The 19,732-nt window shown below is 43.2% G+C and overlaps 1 protein-coding gene across 4 annotated transcripts in view; it reads left to right on the top strand.

The window, feature by feature from the left end:
• The first annotated feature begins 204 nt into the window (after positions 1–204).
• The window catches only part of AMHR2 (anti-Mullerian hormone receptor type 2), a 37,162-nt gene continuing 17,634 nt past the window's right edge, over positions 205–19,732 (top strand). For 3 of the 4 annotated variants that reach the window (XM_042453370.1, XM_042453368.1, XM_042453367.1), the window contains exons 1-6: positions 205–420; positions 4,896–5,033; positions 10,566–10,652; positions 11,287–11,429; positions 15,740–15,967; positions 17,101–17,215. In XM_042453370.1, the coding sequence (XP_042309304.1) occupies positions 246–420; positions 4,896–5,033; positions 10,566–10,652; positions 11,287–11,429; positions 15,740–15,967; positions 17,101–17,215 (886 nt within the window). In that variant the 5' untranslated portion in view covers positions 205–245. Of the gene's footprint in view, positions 421–4,895; positions 5,034–10,340; positions 10,467–10,565; positions 10,653–11,286; positions 11,430–15,739; positions 15,968–17,100; positions 17,216–19,732 lie in introns of those variants that run through there. The other variant, XM_042453369.1, reaches the window with a different exon arrangement.

Below are 19,732 nucleotides of genomic sequence, written 5' to 3'. Positions count from 1 at the left end.
GGTCCCTCCCCTGCTTCCCTCCTTGTGGTCACTAGCTGACAGCACCCAGTTGAATCCCACTCGCTCTGGCTGGCCAAGTCCTTCCCACCTGGACCTGGAGGAGGAACACCAAAGTGGGCAAGCTGGGTCAGGTCAGCCTATCCAGTTCATGTGCTGCCGAAAAGTAGATGGAATCCTGGAGCTTGCTTTGGAGTTGGTCCGGCTGGTTGCTGGTGCTGGGATGGCAAACAAGCCTGGGTGCCCTGATGGAAAACCGTAGCTGCATCTCTTATGGATCTGATGCTGTGACGGAGGGCTTGGAACTCCTCCAGGGCTTAATCTTAAATGATGGCCGTAATGGCACCATCCAGTGCCCTCACAACCAGTGCTGTTTTGGCATCTGGAACCTAACTCATGGGCAACCCCAAGTCAAGGTGCAAGGTAAGTACTAACAGAGGACAGAGGAGTTTGGAGGCATCCTAAATGGAAGGGTGGATAGGTGTGGATATGATAGTGGGCACAGGATTCTGGCAGAAACAAGGAGGGCTCAAAGCTGCACGGAACAACTCAGCCTGGCCAGCAAAAGCTAATTGGATTTTGTAGAGGAAGAAGATCCAGCTTGGGTCTGTATTGTAAAGTGTGGCCTAGTATAGGCTTCAGTTGTGTGTGGACTTTACAAATGTATATTTTCCATAAATTAATGAAAGGCACCAGAAGGTCATCAAATAGACCCTGGTGTCCCTAAATGGGGATTCCAACCTACTCTAAAATATTAGTTGTTTCTGTGTTGATGTTGTGCAGGTCAGGACTGGGGAACCTTAGGCCTGCCAGGTATTTTAGCTTTATTATTGTTTATTATTGTATGCCTTCAATTCATTTCTGACATATGGCGACCCTAGGGTTGATCCTTTCATGAGGTTTTCCTGACAAGATTTGCCTTTGCCTTTTTCTAAGGCTGAAAGACTTGCTCCAAGCCTCCCATAGATCTCCATGGCTGAGCAGGGATTCAAACCTTGATCTCCAAGAGTCCCAGTGTAACACTAAAGCTGCTATGGTTTCCAGACTCCCTCACCATTGCCATGCTGACTGAGGATTCTGGGAGATATAGGCAAGATATTACTCTGAGTTGCCAAAGGTTCCCTTTTCATGTACTAAGCCAAATATGCCTGCCCTGCAGATGGAAGTGAAAACTAGTGAAAACAGTGTGAGGGAGAGAGAGACAAAAGCCTGAAGGCTGAAGGCACAGTTTCTGTTCTTGTCATCTATCTTTTGATATGTGCTATATATTAAAGGGTAGACAGAGAGAGAGAGAGACTTTGCAAAAGTATAACTAAAGAGCAGCACCTCTGAAATGAGTGTTTTCACAGTTACACCAGAGTAGTGTATTGCTTTCTAGTGCTACAAACTGTGTGAGATAAGGTGGTGTGGGTTGATCTATTAGAGAAGGGGTTTAGGGTATGAGACTTTGCCAGTTCTACATCCAGGTGTGGGTGGCTGGGGACAAATAGGAAGAACTGTTTTGCACAAATACTTATCGCCTGATTTTTCATCACTTAAGGATTTACAGCTGGCTGTGTGAATAGCTCCTCCCTGGATTGTTGTAGTGCCGTCCTTGACATGAAGTGAGGGGAAGAAACACTTCACACATGTGTGTTTCTTTGTTTGATGAGTGTAACCAGCAGGTCATATACATGGTTTACCTGTGAAAATCAGCCACAGATCAAACACCGCAGACAGAAAGTTCACATTAACTCAGATACAAAGGTTTTGAATGGATCAGTTTACATCTGTGCGGGGACAGGGGAGGATGCTCATCTGAACACACCTTCTCCAGGCCTAGGAGAGGTGGCAGATTATCCATAAACCATACATTCCTCAGGTAGCCAAGGTTATTTTATCTTGTCCGTGTGGTACTGTCTTGGCAAGCAACATAAGAATTATATTATACTCCGACAGGGTAAGCTCATTTGGAGTTCACATTTATTTATTCAGCATATTTTATGTCCCATCCTTCCTTCAAGGTAATATGCATGATTCTCTCTCTATCACAAGAGTGGGTATCTCTAGCCTTTCATATGTCATTGGACTGCATCTCCCAGAAGTCACTGTTAAGGTAGCTAATACCAAGAGATCACAGGATGTTGCAGTCCAACAACATCTGGAAGACTACCCCACCCATCAGTGTTCAGTAATAACACTGACAAGTAGGCAAAGGTTGCATTTAAATTGCAGAAATAATGCAGGTTGACACCAGTTTGACTGCCATGGCTCAGTGCTATGGAATTCTGCACTTTGTATTTTGTTGTGGCACCAGAGCACTCTGATGGAGAAAGCAAAATATCTCACAAAACTACCCAGAATTTCAAATCATTAAACCATTATTTCTGCAGTGCCAGTGAAGCCTGGCTGAAAGTTACCTAGTAGGTTTCTTGGCTGACTCTACATCCACACAGTAGAAATAATCCAGGTTGACACCACTTTAATTGTCAGGGCTCAGTTCTGGAATTCTGGGCTTTGTTGTTTTTGTGAGCTCTCTGTTAGCTCTAGTGTCACAACAAACTACAGTTCACAGAATTCCACCGCATTGAGCCATAACAGTTAAAGTAGTATCAACCGGATTATTTCTACAGTGTGGACTCAGCCTGAGCATGGCTTTTGAGCCTAGGTTACAACAACCCAACACTCTAACCACTGGGTCAGCCTGGTTCTCCCATCTTCCTTATGATCTTCTCTTTGCCTCTCCCCTGAGAAAATGAGAGGTTACAGAACAGCAGGGGGGCATGCTCTTTGCTCCTTTAGGCTCACAGTGAGAAAAAACAGCCAGAAAACACTTCTAACTGGCTTTCTTACATAAACATCCCTTCAGACCAAAGAGGGTTTGGAAGCTATGGTTACTGTGGGGAGAGGGAGACAAGAAAGATGGGTCAAAGAGCAGAGACTGTACCAGCGTGTATCAAAAGCAGGAACTCCCACGTTCCTTGGCTCAGAATTCACAGACATAGCCATGTTAGTCTGTAAAAATTAGTCTGCAAAGGGATCTTGGAGCACCTTTGAGACTAACTGAAAGCAAGACGTTGGTAGCATGTTTTCGTAGACTTCAGCCTACTTCCATAGGAACATGCATCTGAGGAAATAGGCTGAAATCTACGAAAGCTCATGCTACCATCTTCTTTGTTTCAGTCAGTCTCAAAGGTGCTACAAGAGCATTTCCTTGCCTCAGCTTGGCTCAGAAGAACAGCCCTAAATGGACTGCCATAACATACAGCCACCAATGGCTCCGGGCAAGAGTGGAGCCCTCCACATTCACTGGGGTCAGGGTCACAGGATCTCTGTGAATGTGGAAATCCCACAAATAAATCCTCCTTCACTTTTTTTTTTAACCTGCGAGAACAATTCTCTAGGAATCTCTAGGTCCTCCAGAGCAACATCTGGTGGACGTTGACCATAGAGTCATGCTGGAAGGCCTTAAGATTCTTAGATTAATCAAATCCATGAATAATCAAATCCACAAAAGTCAAATCTGCCAATGTGGCAGGACAACTGTACTTCCTGCCTTTTCTATTCCTATAGAGAGGCTGTCTCTTTCTCACTATCAGACTCTCTTTCTTCCTTCATCAATTCAGCCTGAGTGCCCCAAGGATCCCTCTGCTCAACATCTTCTCCCTCACTGAGCTAAGGGATGCTTTCAGATGGTCAGCTCCTAGTATAAGGGTGGGAATCATGTAGCCCTCCAGATCTTCTGGAACTGCATGTCCCAGCAGCCCCAGCCAGCATAGCCAATAGTGAAGAACACTGGGAGTTCTGTCCAGCAACATCCAGAAGGGCTCATGATGTCTACTCCTTGTTTTAGCATTGTATGCCTTCTGCAGCTATTCCCTATTTTACTCCTTAACATAGCTTTTTGGGGCAAGAAAGCACTCATGAAGTAGCAATGTGAAAATACAAGAAAGCTATAAATGGAAAATAGTAGAGCCAGAGTGGCATAATGGTTTGAATGTTGAACTACAGCCTTGGAGAACAGGGTTTGATCTGTCGCTCAGCTGTGAAATCCACTGGGAGACCTTGGACAAGTCACATGTTCTCAGCCTCAGGGGAAGCCAATGGCAACCCTCTGTCAAACAAGGAGACATGGAGGTATTATTATAGATGAGAATATGCATTATTCTAAAATAAGAAATTATTCTTGCCAAGATGGACCATCATACCACCCTGAGCACACCTGATCTATCTAATTTTGGAAACTAAGCAGGACTTGGGTGGAAAATCACCAGCCAATAGCACTACTGATCTTCTATAGGAGTGGGAAAGATCCTTCCTGAAATTCCAGTAATACAGTGCCAGAGACTGACAATAGTGGGCTGGAAGGATCAGAGTCTAACTCTTAGGGTTGCTGCATCAGGATTATCCCAGACCCTGAGATTTCAGGCACAAAACCAGAGACCTAGGAAAAATCTCTTGTGAAGACTATCCAGTCACAAGAGGTGGGCCATAACAGTGCTGAGGATATGTTAATCATTGACTGCGACTGCATAGAGTACACTATTAAAATGACCAACACCAGACTTAACAAATGAAGCAAATATATAGACACATGGTTTTCAAGGCAGAGCTCTCGCACTGAGTTTCCTCTCCCTTGCCCTGATGACTGCAGAGGAGAGGCCAGGCCTTGAGACTCAGACCACCCTACACTTAGTACAAGCCAGCTTCCTAGGTCTTGAACAATTCAAAGGGCTGAATACATAAGTATAATGTTACAAATAACACTGGCACATAAGGTGGGACCTCTTCCGGATGACTTTTATTCCTTACAAGAGAAAGTTTCTGCACCTTGAGATTACGGAGAAGAGCCATCCCCCTGACTACTGTTTTTCTGGCTTCCCTACTCCCCCTGTCCCACCTCCCTATCCTCAATCTAGGTTGCTGGATGGGTGATGAGAACATCTGTGATTCTCCAACCTGTGAGCCTCGGTCGGCTGGTGGCTTCTTGTCCTGTAGGTGCCGCTCCAATCTGTGTAATGCTCATATCATCTATGCTGGTCCTGGAAAGAGGCAGGGTAAGATGTCTGTGGGGTCAGGGGTCAATGAGGGTCCACATAAAATGGAACGGCAGGACAGCAACAAAGGGACACAGGGATGGGGTCCAGTCCTCTTAGATCTCATTGGACTGCAGAACCCATCACCCTTAACCATTAGTTCTGCTGTTTGGAGCAGATGGGAGTTGGAGTTCAACAACACTTGGACGACCACAAACTCCTCACCTCTTTGTACAAATAGGGCAAAGAACCTTGTGCCCTCCAGGAACATCAGTCTGTGCGACACTCCATCCTCTCCAACCATTTGCCATCATGGCTGGACCTTAAGTGAGTTGAAAAAGGTGCCAAGGAGAGGAATCAAAGAGGGAGGGGGGGCCTCTAAGATTTCATGCATATTCCATTTCTTTCTCCATTACTAGCTTATTTCTAGCCAGATGCGCGTCAAATCCCGGGAGAGCCTTTGGATCTTTCTTCCCACCAACAGGTGTGCTACTGCCTCTGAGGGGGGCAATGCATGTGAAGACTGTCCAGTCATTCTGCAGTAACCTTGAGAGAGCAGGGTTGGGAGGGAACACACCAAATATCTCTGAGTCAACTTGATAACTACACGCAGAGGAGTTGCAGCTGCCCTCTCTCACCAAAACCTGCAGATCTCTGGGACAGGAGCTCTCCCCCTTCCCCTTTGGTCTCCAACTCCCACAAAAATATATCTTCCAAACAGGGGATTCATAAGCAAGTTCATATGGTAGTGGAAGTCCCATGTTATCCTTTAAAATAGAGCAGAAGCAGCTTGCTCTGTTCTAAATTCTACAGGCCATTTCGCACATGCAGTTGTTAGACCTGATTTACAATGTCCAAAGAGAGAAAATGATAAGTGACAAAGAGCTGTTTAGAAATGTATCATGCAGTCATGCACTCACCTGGGAACTGTGAATCATGGCATCACTGTCCTAGGGGTCTAATTGATAGTAAACTGCAGTTAGGCTCTCTGTGATGCATAAAATGGTCCTATAAGTAGTTTGGTAGCATTTCTTTTCTTAAAGCAAAGTATAATCCAGAAGAGTAAAGAAAAGAGGGTCTAGCAGTGGCACCCCAGATGAATGGGATTTATCCCCAAAGGGGGGTTAGATAAGGGACAAACTCAGAGCCGTGGCTTCCTTGCTTGAGTCTATCCACCTGGAATGTGGTCTTCCTCTTTTCCTACTGCCTTCCACCTTCCCCAGCATTCTTGCCTTTTCTAGTGAGTCATCCCTTCTCATTGTATATCTAAAGTATGATAGTCTCAGTTTAGTCATCTTGGCCTCTAGGGAAATTGAGGTTTGACTTGTTCTATGACCCATTTATTTTACTTTTTAGCAGTCCATGGAACTGTGGAACTCTTCTCCAGCACCACATTTCAAATGAGTTGATTTTCTTCCTATCAGCTTTCTTCATTGTCCAGCTTTCACAACTGTACATGGAAATTAGAAATAACTTTAGACTGAGTAGAATCAGATCATTAAAAGCTAAGGCTCACTCTTAAAGAAATGGAAAGCTCAGGGAACAAGTAGTTTGCAGAGGTCTAGAACTTTTCTCCCTGGAGAAATTAGATGGCCAGGTATTACTTTCCCATCTTAAGTAGCGAAGGCAATGACAAAATAAAAAAATAAAAATAAAAAAGGCGTTTAAACTGCAGAGCTGAAGACAAAAGTAGACTTTAAATTTTTAGAGCATGCGAAGGATACATTCCAAGCTGCATTTATTTATTATTTATGTAGCATGCATGGCCCTTCTGCAGTAAAGCATGAGCTAAATGCAGGTGCTTGCCCCATTGAGTTTACAATTTAAATTTAGACACAGTGAGGCAATTTTTAAAAAAAAGCAGAGGAAAGGAAAGGTAACAGAAGATGTATTTATTAAGCAAATCCACTTATACAAATTTAGGCACTCTTTTAGTTGAAAATGAAGACTATGAGACTTTGTGCCATACACAGGTCTTGATATGAAACATTCTTCTTGTGTTTGTTCTAAGAATTCTATCCTGTAACTTCTCAGAAAAAAAGTTATCTATACCACCCACATCTGGCCTCCATCCTTCCTCCTCCTATGTACTAGCTGATCTCCCACTGCCAGCTGTGACGTTGCTTGCAGTGTTGCGCAGGTGCAAAACCTGATTTAATTGAAAGAGATAAGAGAATCAGGCAAGAGTGTAAGGGAAAAGTGGGGAGCTGTCCCTATTAACTTTTCCCTGAATCTCACCCTTTCTTCCTACATCATCAGCCTTGTGGTAGGAAACAACTTACCATGTTTTGGTGCCAGTCTGCCAGTTTTCCCTCTGACATCTTTATACACTAGTTCTCTCCCTACCGACAATATTCAGCAAGTGAAGCATCTGATACCTCCAAAAAAGTTAAAACCCTATTTTTTTTAATGGCAGGTGTTATCTCTGTGCCCTCCATCAAAGCCGGAAAACAGAAGGGACCAGTCTCTCACCCCATCCCTCAACATCCCTGTTCTGAACTCCATACCAGTCTGTAGATCTGCTTTCCCCAACTTGGTGCTTAGTCCAGAAGTCAGAGATAACAGATGCACCCCTTTTGGCCATAGTGTTCCATGTGGTTCTAGTTACCACTTTGCATCAAGCAGGAGTTATTAAAAACAAGGGAATTTTAAAAAAACAAATTTGCAGTTGGCAACTTGCACTCTTTATCCACTAGCTCAATCTCTAATGGGTTACTAATTGCTTCCTGATAGCTGTTCATCTGGATTGCCTTCTTACTATGTCTTTCGGTTTCTTTAGCTGTCTCAAACTTGCTACTTAGTTCCACATGTATGGGGTCATGCTAGATAGGGCTAATAAGAGTGGTGGTCCAGACGACCAGACCCATCAAAGTTGTGCACTGCCTCTTGTAAGAGGAAAGTCTAGGGCTCTGGGTCTGGGGGGCAAAATGCTAACAGATTCTCCAGATGAGAATTCTGCCCCCTCCATTAGTCTTTCCCCCCAATCCTCACGTTTCTAGCATTGCAGACGGTGAGATGCAGAAAATTGTCCACACTTAGAAATTTTAGATTTGCTGCATTTTCATCCCCTTGATAACTTTGCCTGTCACTTTTCTTTGGACACTTAAACTCTGTTTCTCAGCCTGGAGCTGGAGTGTTGAGATGCTGCAACCATAGCAATTTGGAGACTGAAGGAAAATTTAATTGGGGGGGGGGGGGGGGGCAGACACCTAATTTGGAATGAGCAGTGCCTTCATTCCCTCCACTTTCTCATAGATACAGATCAGAGTGCTCAGGCCCTGAAGGAAAAAGAGAAAGAGAACGGCAGAAACAGGGAGGAGCACCTGGGACGTGTATCGCCTGCTCAGAGCCAGTGTGGTATAGTGGTTTGAGCATTGGACTATAGCTGCATCTTTACTGCAGAAAGAATGCTGTTTGACATAGCTTTAACTGCCATGGCTCAATGCTATGGAATCCTGGGATTTGTAGTTTATTGTGGCACCAGAGTTCGCTAACAGAGAAGGTTAACTATCTCACAAAAATACGAATCCCAGAATTCCTTAGCACTGAGCAATGGCAATTAAAGCGGTATCAAACTGCATTATTTCTACAATGCATATGCAGCCCATGACTCTGGGGCCCAAGGTTTGAATCCCTGCTCAGCCATGAAAATCAACTGTGTGACATTAAGCAAGTCACATTCTCTCAGAAGAAAGCAAAGCCAAACACCTTCTGAACAAATCTTACCCCCCAAAAAACCCTATGATAGGATTGCCTTAGGGTCACTGTAAATCAGAGATGAGTCGAAGGAACTCAACAACAAACCAGCTCCTCAGAAGCCAGGACAACTTTGGACCTATTCAGTTCAAGTTTTGTTTTTCTTTAAAACCAGTTGTTGCTTTGTAAGTGAGTGTTAGTGGCAGGCCTCTGTGATGCGGTTTCCGATATTCAAAAAGGTGCGCAGCAGGTTGGGAAAGGCTGCTCAGTCCATTCCAGCTTCACTTTTTCACTCCCCTTCTGGCTGCAGAAGTTGGACAAAAATAGGATTTTGCTCTGAGGCTGAAAGTCCTCTCTGTTGCTCCTTTCCAGGGTTGCCAGAGTGAATGTTGAAAAGGGCTCCTATACCTTTAATGGCTGTGTAGAAGAGGGAATTTCAGCAGGTGTTGTTTGTTAACTCTTCACACTACACAGTTATAGAATGATTATTATTCCACTTTAGCCAACATGCGGCCTTATGGACTTTTGGAACTGGAAGTTTAGGAAGGAGTATTTATTGTTTTCAGTCAAACATCTCCAAAGCCTCATGAAACTAAAAGCCCAGTATTCTGCAGGATGGAACCATGGCAGTTAATATGGAATAATAGCACTATAATTGTATACAGCTAACCTCTCCCTTATCTGAAATCTTTGGGGCAAGAAGTATTTTGGATTTTTTCAGATTTTGGAATATTTGAATACACACACACACACACACACACACAAAATGAGGTATCTTGGAGATGGAACCCAAGTCTAGACACAAAATTATTTTATGTTACATATATACCTTATACACATAGAGTTGCCATAATTGTCCACTTTTACATGTTGTTGTTGTTGTTGTTGTTGTTGTTGTTGTATGCCTTTAAGTTGTTTCCCATTTATATTGACCCTATAATGGAGTTCTCCTGGCAAATTTCTTCAGAGGGGAAGAAATTGTCATTGTTACCCTTTGAAGCTGAGAGCTTGTGACTTGCCCAAGGTCACCCAGTGAGTTTACATGGCTAAACTGGGATTCAGACCTCGGTCTCCAGTATAATAATCCAATGCTTAAACCACTACACCACACTGGTTCCAGATAACCTGAAGGTAATTTTAGATATAATATATTTTTAAAATAATGTTGTGCATGAAACAAAGTTTGTGTGCATTGAATCACCAGAAACCAAAGGTATCACTATGTTTAGCCACCTATTTGGACAATTCTGGATTTTGGAGTATTTCAGATTTTGAAATTCTAGATAAGGGATACTCAACCTGGTTGTGTGAATTAACACCTGCTAAAATTCCCTCTTCTACTCGGCCATTAAATCTACAGAAGCCCTTTTTTTGGTTTTCAGTCCAGAACTGCACTCCTTGTTGTCTTATGTTCCCACTGCAGCCTTCGCCACCATCCACCACATCATTGTAGTGCCACAGTGTGGCCTTCAAATGTTGGAAAGCAATGGGAGGAGACAGGAATGTTGGCTGCAGAGATGAGAAGGAGTGGGCGGGTGCTGGTAGAAGGAGGGAGACATCCTTTCTCTTTTAATTTTAATTAAAACATCAGAGGAAAGTTTGAAGGAAACAGATGCCAGGGATGGGCAGAGAGGTCTCGGACAAGGACCACGTGAAGGCTCCCAATGCACCTGGACTGTTGGAGGAGCGGGGGAAGGTTACCCAAGGCTTTGAGCCAAGAGGCTTGGAAAGTGTGCACAACTCCTTCGTGGGAAATAGGTTATAAGAGATTATTCTCCCCTCTGAAATGTAGAATGTGCTGTAGCAATTCTCCCCTCCTACTGTGGGTTTTGTGACCTCCTTGTCTTATCTCTGCAGCTGAGTCCTGGCCTGGCCCCAGTGGGACTTTCTGGATCATCGCAGCCGGCCTTGCTCTGCTCTTCCTGGGTTGTCTGGTGTTTGTAGGTACTGTGACTTCAGGGGAAGTTTTAGTGAGGTTTTTAGAATAAGGCTAGGCCACCCACACAACAACAATAACAACTTGTTATGGGGCAAGATATGGGTGAGGAAACCCACATTTACCTGCTGGGGATTACCATGAGGAGAGACTGCTAATGACAGATTCTGGGTTTGCCCACAACCCAGCAGAGGGGCCACTGGTAATGTCCATCATCCTCAGGTGGTATGGGATTTAGTCTAATATTTCTGCAGGTTGCCAGGAAGAAACTGCATTATGCAATGATCACAGGAATTGGCTTGAGAATCCCATCCCTCCTGTCCTTCCTTCCTCTCATATATATATATATATATATATATATAGAGAGAGAGAGAGAGAGAGAGAGAGAGAGAGAGAGAGAGGTGCAAGTTATTAGACCATAATGCTTTTTAAAAAATGGTTTGAGCAAACTCTGTTGTGTGTGGTAGCGGGAAAACTGAGCAAGGTTTGTAGAGTTTCCTCTCTGTGTCCCTTGTACCTTTCCACAATAAGCAGAATAAATTTTGAAAATAAATGTACATTTGCATAAAGGGCAAAGAATGCAGGACTTGGATTGCATGCTGGAGTTTGTGCAGAAGCGAACCTCCTTTGTTCTCCTTGTAGTTCAAAGGTACTGGAAAGTCCCTGCAGTGTTACTGTGCACAGAAGCAACAGTGGAGCTCACCAAGGTTAATGCCACAGGCCCAGAGCACAAGGCCAAGAGGAAACTGCCTGAGCAGAAGTTTCAAGACCTTCAGTTCCTTCAGGTATCACTCTGGTCATGCGGAGGGTTGTGGCTTCACTGAGAGACACCATAGTTTCCTTTATTCTCTATTTCATAGGATCATAGACATGGAAGGGCCCTCATGGGCCACCGAATCCAGCATCCTGCTCAGAGTAGGATCTCCATCTAAAACATCTCCAGCAGATAGCTGTCCAACCTCTTTTTGAAGATGTCCAGAGAAGCAGACTCTACGATCTCCCTTAGCAATTGGGTTCATTGCTGAACTGCTCATACTGTTTAGAAGTTCTTTCTAATGTTCAGTCAAAATCTGCTCTCCTAACTTCAGACCATTAGATCTTACCCTGTCCACTAGAACAGCAGAGAACAGTCCTTCCTCCTCCTCTCCATGACAGCCCTTGAGGTATTTAAAGAAGGCAATCACATCACCCTTCAGTCTTATCTTCACCAAGGTGAACATGCCTAGCTCCTTCAATCTCTTCTCATACGTTTTGTTCTCCATACCTCATATTATCTTCGTTGCCCTTCTCTGAACCTCCTCCAGTTTGTCTATGTCCTTCTTAAAATGTGGCACCCAGGACTGAATACAGTACTCCAGATGAGACCTGGCCAGTGTAGAATATAGTGGGACTGTTAACTTCCCTCAACTTAGAAACTATTCTTATATTAATGCAGGGTCAAATAGCATTCACCTTCTATGTTGCAGCTACACACTGCTGACTCAATTTATGATCAATATTAATCCCAAGATCCTTTTTACATACACTACTGCTGAGCCATGTGTCTTCCATCCTGTACCTGTGCATTTGGTTTTTGTGGCCTAAATGTAAAATTATTGTCGCAATTGAATTTCATTTTATTAATTTCTGTCCAGTTTTCTAGTTTATCAAGGTCCTTTTAAATTCTGTGCCTATCTTCCAATGTGCTAATTGCCCCTCCCAGCTTTGTGTCATCTGGAAACTTGACAAGGATTCCCTCTATCCTATAATCTATTCTAAGGTATTGATAAAAGTGTTGAAGAGTAATGGCCTTAGGACAGAACCTTGGGGGACCTCACTCAAGACCTCCTTCTAGTTGGAAATGAATCCACTGATTATGACTCTCAACACCAATGTCTAGACTCCAACCATAAGTCATATGTCTCCACATAGTGCTGGCAGGCCTACTTTTCAAAAGAAGGGACTGTAGGTCATTTAATAAATAATAATAAAAATTTATTTATATTTTCCCGCCTCTCCCTACGGATCGAGGCAGGATTACAGCCAGTATCAAGACAAAGATACATCACAATTACAGTCATTTAAAATCAACTCATAAAGTAACACATACCTTAAAAACATACAATTTAAAAAACATCCTGAGATAGATATATATTTGGGGTGATTTCCCTTATAGAGGGTCAGGGGGGTATTCTTTCTGGAAGAGATGGGTTTTCAGTGCCTTTTTAAAGCCAGGAGATGTGTATCAGAGCCAAGAATTCTTCTCTTCATCTTGAGCGGTTGACTAAGATGAGCTTCAGAGCTTGGAAAACAGAGGGGTTTTTATTAATAATAATAATAATACTGTTTATTTATAGCCCGCTTTTCCAAAGGAGATCAAAGCGGGTTACAACAAGGATTTGAACCTTATACAATTTGGACAACAGTATATAAACATCATAAAAACATTCAAAAATTAAAAACACAGTAAAACCACAGAGAATAAAAACCATAGCCAAAAAACAGAACTAGCTGGAAAGCAGCATATATGATGGGGAACAGATGTCAAGACACAACTTTCAGGATCCCCAACTGGTGATGTTGGTTGAGGAGTTCTGGCAGTTGTAGTCCTTACAATGGGCTTTTCCAAGATTTGGGTTGGGAGTGTTTTTATCTGAGGTCCATTGAACTGAGAAATTATTTGAACCCATGTGTGGCTGGGCAGCTCTTCCCATTGTTAGTCTGAAGCCCATTATTAGAGCATTCTTCTTCAACTTGTTACCTTCTGGATTTGATCCTCAAATCACTTCTGTCCCCAGCCAGCATGGCAAGAATCACCTTGCTGAGTAAGGCATGAGAATGGACAGTGTTATGGGCAATCATACTCACAGATAATAGGCCTCATGACATGAAACTGTGTGGCTGAGAGAGCCTTGCACAAACAAGGCATAAATAACCTCTGAGCCTATTGTGTGCTGTTATACAGGGCTGGCCCCCGACTCAGGCACAGCAGCTAATGGTCTCCCTTTGTTGTTCCTGTCCAACTGTAAATCATTTGTGATCATGAGGTTTTCTTGGCAAGATTTTATTCAGAGGAAGTTTGCCTTTGCCTTCCTCTGAGCCTGAGAGAATGTGCCTTGCTCTAAATCATCCAGTGGGTTTCCAAGATTGAGCAGGGATTTGAATCCTGGTCTCTCGGGGTCCTAGAAATAAATACAGTTTGACCTCACTTTAACTGCCATGGCTCCCTCCTACAGAATCCTGGGATTTGTGATTTTGTGAGTCACTAGCACTCTTTGGCAGAGAAGACTATAGATCTTGCAAAACTACGGCGGGTTATAGACCGCCAAAAAATACGTATTGAATACGTATTAGGGTTAGGAAGGGGCGGTGCTTCCACACACCCCTAACCCTAATATGTATTCAATACGTACAATATGGCGGCGGCCGTTCCACACGGCCACCGCCATATTGAAGTAACGGACGCTTTGCATCCGCACATGGCGCACCGGAAGTGATGCCGCGAGTGCACCCTTTGGCACTTGTGGTGCCTCTTCCGGGGCCTGAGAAGGAGCGCGATTTCCGCACTCCTTCTTCTGAGCGTCTGGGAGCCCCGCGGTGTGGCAGCTGCAGCTCCCGGACGCCACAAGCGGCAGCGGCGGGACAGCGCTGCTTCTCAGCGGTATGTAACCCACCTACAAATCCTGGGATTCCATAGGATGGCACTTAAAGTGGTGTCAAACAGCATTATTTCTACAGTGTAGATGCACTTCTAGTCCAACACTTAAATCACTATATACCAACTACACACTGGCTCTCTAGTGGTGTCCCTATCCACCTTTTGTTAATCCATCCATGTTCTTTTGGCACATTCAGTTAAAAAAAAAAATCCTACATATACATATCCTTAACTGTGGCAATAAAAATGAAATAATGAATAAAATTGTCAACAATTTGCTGTCTTAAATGACAGCCCAAACCTGGAGCAGTTGTATCACTCTGCCAAATGGTAAGTCCTGCTGCTGTGGTTTTGAATTGTCGGATATCAGATTTCAAAGGCATATCTGCCTTTGTCTGTATCAGCCTCCAAAGATACAAAGGAATCCTGTAGGACTTGTGAAAATCCTGAGAGAATTAAGTTTGTAGTAGGAGCTTTCACAGACTTGGGCTGCATTTACATGGCAGAGCTAATGTACTTTGAAACCCCTTTAATTGATCTATCTAGAACTCATATTTCAAACCAGTTTAAACTGAGTCCAATTTATGCTTCATCTGTGTAAATGTGCAGAGGAAGTTACTTCTGTGGACTCAAGTCAAGAGAATTCTGAGCACCAGCGTAAAACAACAATTCCCACAATTCTCTTGCATTTAAACCACTTGAGGCTGCAGTCATGAACATACCAGTAAGTAAGGCTTGTAAAGTGCAGCATGGTGTAGTGGTTTGAGAATTGGACCAGGGTTAGAATCCTGGCTCAGCCATGTAACCCACTGAGTGACCTTGGCAAGTCATTGTGTCAGAGCCTGAGAGGATAGCAGTGGTGGCAAACTCCCTCTGAAAAAACGTGCCAAGAAAACCCCATGATAGGCTCTCCTTAAGGTTGCCATAAGTCAGAAATAAATTGAAGGTATACAACAAAGTGCATCAAGACTTACTTCTGAGTAAATCTACATAGGATTGTGCCATTAAGCTTTGTGAGTCTGCACAGGCTCTAAAAGCAGGGCTCAGAAACCTTTGGTCCTGCACCATGTTTTGGTTTACAGCTCCCATAATCCTTTATCATTGGCCCTGCTGGGAGTTGTAGACCAAAACATCTGAAGAGCCAAAGATTTCCTAGCCCTTCTTTAAAAACCAGTTCTCTCTATCTTCTGTTATTTTACAGACATTGCACACAAATATATTTTCAAATTAAAAATGTCTTCTGACGCTCCACGGGGGCTAGATGCTTGCACAGTTTGTAGAGCTGACGTCACATTGTTCAGTAAAGTATAAAAGTAAAGTATAAAAATCTGTCCCACATTAACAACTATCTGTACTTTCATGGTGTAGACTAGGAATGGTAGAATCTGGTGCACAGGCTCTACTCTTTATTAAGAAGTTTGTTCTGATCTTTCCTTTAACCCTTTTCTTTCCCTTCAGGTTCTCCATGATGGGCAGTTCTCCAGACTGTGGCAAGGAACGTTTCACCAGCAGCCTGTGGCCATCAAAGCCTTTTCCCCTTTGTGCTGCCAACAGTTCGCCTCCGAGTGGGCTGTGCACAGCCTCCCACTCATGAGCCATGACAATGTGGTACAGCTACTGGCTGCTGGGTATGGGGGGCCAAATGAGGAACAAGGTGGCCTCTTGGTGCTGACATTGTACCCATTGGTGAGTGCCACCGACAGGGATGGCTGGAATGAATCGATTCACACATAACTGCAGTGGCATCATTGGGGGTGCAGGGGTGTGGACTGTACCAGGTGGCACCCAGAAGAAGGGTGACACGTGGTTGGGCCCTTCTCCCCCTTTGCTGCAGGAGGGACACATGGGCACCCTTGCTGACTGCCCATCCCAGAGTTCCTCCCAGGGGAGAAAGCCTGGGGATGGAGAGGGAAGGGGCGAATGTGTACTCTTCCTGCACTTGGTGACACCATAGTTAATGATACAACTGCACAACTGGCTTTTTTTTTTTTAAATATGTGGGATTACCTATAATAAAGATGTGGTAGCTCAGCAGTTTAGACACTGACTTGGATGATTGCAAAATCAGCAGGTTGGCAGTTCGAGGCATGGATGCCACATGACTGAATGAGCTCCTGTCACTAGTCCCAGTTTGTTCCAAACTAGCAGTTCGAAACCATGCAAATGCAAGTAGATAAACAGATACCATTCCAGTGGGAAGGTAACAGCATTTGGTGCAGTGATGCTGGCCACATGATCACAGGTGTCTTTGACAATGCTGGCTCCCTTGGCTTAGTAATGGAGATGAGCCTACCGCCTACAGTTGGACACAATTAGGCAATCACTTCAAAGGGGAAACTTTTACCTTTACCGCCTATAATAAGGTATATATTTAGCTGATTGCTTACAAGGATAGCATGGTCAAGGCTACTTTTTGCCAGCTAAATTTGGGGTTTGTAACTCTGGTAGCAAAATTTGCCTCTGTTGTGTTCTCAGTTTGCTCTTTTAAAAAAATAGCCAAGTTTTGACTTTTGAGATCTTAAAACTAGAAGCATATTTGGATCATGCAATTTCCTGGTGCAAATTGCCTGATGCAATTTCAGATACAAAAGGGAGAACAAGCAGGCATAACAAGATCTGGCCCAGTCTTCTTTGTGCTGAGATGTCTGATTCATACACACAAGTCCAATTAATACTGCAGTCATCAAATGATGAATGTGCTTGAAAAATATCATGTTCCCATGGCCAAAAGCAAGCTTAGTCTCATTACTGGGAGACAGGCAGGATATAAATGAACAACAACAATAATAGTAACTCTTGTAGCTGCATTGTTTTTGCAGGGATCCCTGCGAAATTTTCTCAGCCAACATGTTTGTTCCTGGGACATCACTATCCAGCTAGGATCTTCCCTTGCCAGGGGCCTTGCTTTCTTGCATGGGCAGCAGTGGAAGGAAGGTAAGACCCAACAGGTCATTCGATGCTAAATTTATCCATACTCCTTGCCTTAGTGTGACATTAATTTAGACTGAACTGATAATCTTAGAATGTGTGGGGTTTGTCAATTCCTTGATCCAATGTTTGCATGTGGGGCACATAATATGCTGTATAAGGAAGCATCTCCTCAATAGCTCTTACTGTTCTCTTTCAGCTGTTTTATTTCATATTCCAGGTGTTCTTGCATTGATGAGCTAATTAACATTGATGAAAAGTGACATGAATAAAAGGCCTTTGGCTGCATCTGCACTGCTGAAATAATCCAGTCTGACACCACTTTACCTGCCATGGCTCAATGCTATGGAATTGAGAACTGTGATTTGTTGTGGCACCAAAGCTCTCTGACTAAATATCTCACAAAACTACAGTTCCCAGAATTCCATAGGACTGAGCCATGGCAGTTAAAGTGGTGTCGAACGGGATTATTTCTTCTGTGTAGATGCAGCCTTTGTAGATGCAGTCAAGCCACAGGAGACAGAGTTGATCCTCTTGGTGAATTTTTGTTCACTTCTTTTGGCTTGATACGAGTTTATTTATGAAGAATTTCTGGGTTACCACCCAACTACTGTTCCTTTACAACCACTGCTTTGGCAATTGTCCCTGTTTGTACGTTTTCATTTAAATTTCCTCAAACCCCACTGATTACAATCCCCACTCCCTCAGTCAGGCATGTGTGTAATGATTTGCCAACTGACATAACACTGTATGTATCTGATGAATTGGCCTGCAGTCCTTGTAAATTTATGCCATAATAAAGATTATTATTCTTTAAAGTACCACAACTTCCTAGGGAAACATGAGAATCTGCCCTTTGAGTGTTTCTAAATTCTTCTTGTTACAAAATAGGATATGTAGGTTGGAAGAGAGAGAGAGAGAGATTTTGGACTCAGAAAAAGAAATGCATAGTACACCCCTTTCCAAATTAATTTCTGAATTTTCTCTGCTGTCAAAATCATCATATGCAAGGAAGTTAGCATGCCTTGAGGGGGGAAAAGAGCTTTTCATCCTAGCCCACAATGAGCTAATTTTCTCCATGTAAGTTTTCACCCACACAAATTGGATCTTGGATTTCTTCAACTGACTTTTGTATTCTTTTATAATACTGAATAGTACAGTCAGCCCTCCGTATCTATGCACTCTTCATCCACAGATTCAACCATCCATGGCTTGAAATTCCAAATAAATTCCAAATAAATAAATAAATAAAAATCCGAAAAGCAAACCTTGATTTTGCTATTTTATGCAGTGGGCTCTTAGTATCTGCTGGGGTTTGGCTCCAGTAACCTCCTTGGATAACAAAATCCACGAATGCTCAAATCCCATTAAATGCAACATCATAGTGAAATGATGTCCCTTACCTTATGTAACATAGTAAAATCAAGGTTTGATTTTTGGAATTCATATATTTTTGAATATTTTCAAGCCATGGTTGGTTGAATCCATGGATGAAGAATTCATGAAACAGGAGGGCCGACTGTGTAATGGACACCACTGTATATAATGGGAATTGAGCATCTATGGATTTTGGTATCGATTAGGGGTCCTGGAACCAAACCCCAGCAGCTACCAAGGCCCCACTGTAAAATGACACAGCTACTATCAGTTGCTACATCAACAAGCATTTTACCTCTTTCCTTTTTTTCTCTTTTACCATGCCCTAGGACTATTTTTTGTTGTTCCAAAGAGATGTGTGTGTGCTTAAAATGTGTAGAAGCATTTGGATATGCTATTCACCATACCTTAAGTGCATTGGCTACAGTTGCATAAAAACTGCTCAGAGGGTCTAGGGCTGAATCTGCACTGCAAAAAATACTGCAGTTCGACACTGCTTTAACTGCAGTGGCTTAGTGCTCAGTTTGTAATTTAGTGGGATAATTTTTCTTTCTCTGTCAGGGAGCTCTGGTGCCACAACAAACTAGAAATCCCAGGATCCCATAGCATAGAGCCATGATAGTTAAAGGGGGTTCAAACTGCATTATTTCTGCAGTGCAGATTCAGTCTAAGTCAGATGAACTGTCATAGCTATGCATCCACAGTCTGGTGCCAGTCAATCTTCTGTCATACTCCTGGGCATGATGAGTGCTATAGCCCAGTATACCTGGAGAACATTTGGTTGGCAAAGGGTGATCATACCTCTTGTCCACCTCCTCCTTCTTCTGTCCCTCTATCAGCTTTCACATTTTCTGGAAGAAATTAAAAGAACAAAAATCCAGCCCTTTTGGATCAGAGCAAGACTTGTCTAGTCTAGGGTGTTCTTTCCAGCCCAACAAAGCAGGACTTATAGGCATTAGCCTGCCTTCTTTGTTCTCACATTATTTCAGGGATTCCAAACATGGTGGTTCCATCTCAGTGTCACAACTAAGAATACCCTTTGCTATATCTTCCATTAATTTGTCTAATACCTTTATTTTTTCAACAACAACAAAAAGAGAGAACGATTTAAGCTGGTAGACTTTGGAGAATTTCACATGAGCAAAA

Source organism: Sceloporus undulatus, chromosome 2, assembly GCF_019175285.1.
Source record: "Sceloporus undulatus isolate JIND9_A2432 ecotype Alabama chromosome 2, SceUnd_v1.1, whole genome shotgun sequence".
NCBI lineage: Eukaryota > Metazoa > Chordata > Lepidosauria > Squamata > Phrynosomatidae > Sceloporus > Sceloporus undulatus.
Note: the sequence above shows the minus strand (reverse complement) of the source record. Positions and strands in the feature narration are given on the sequence as shown.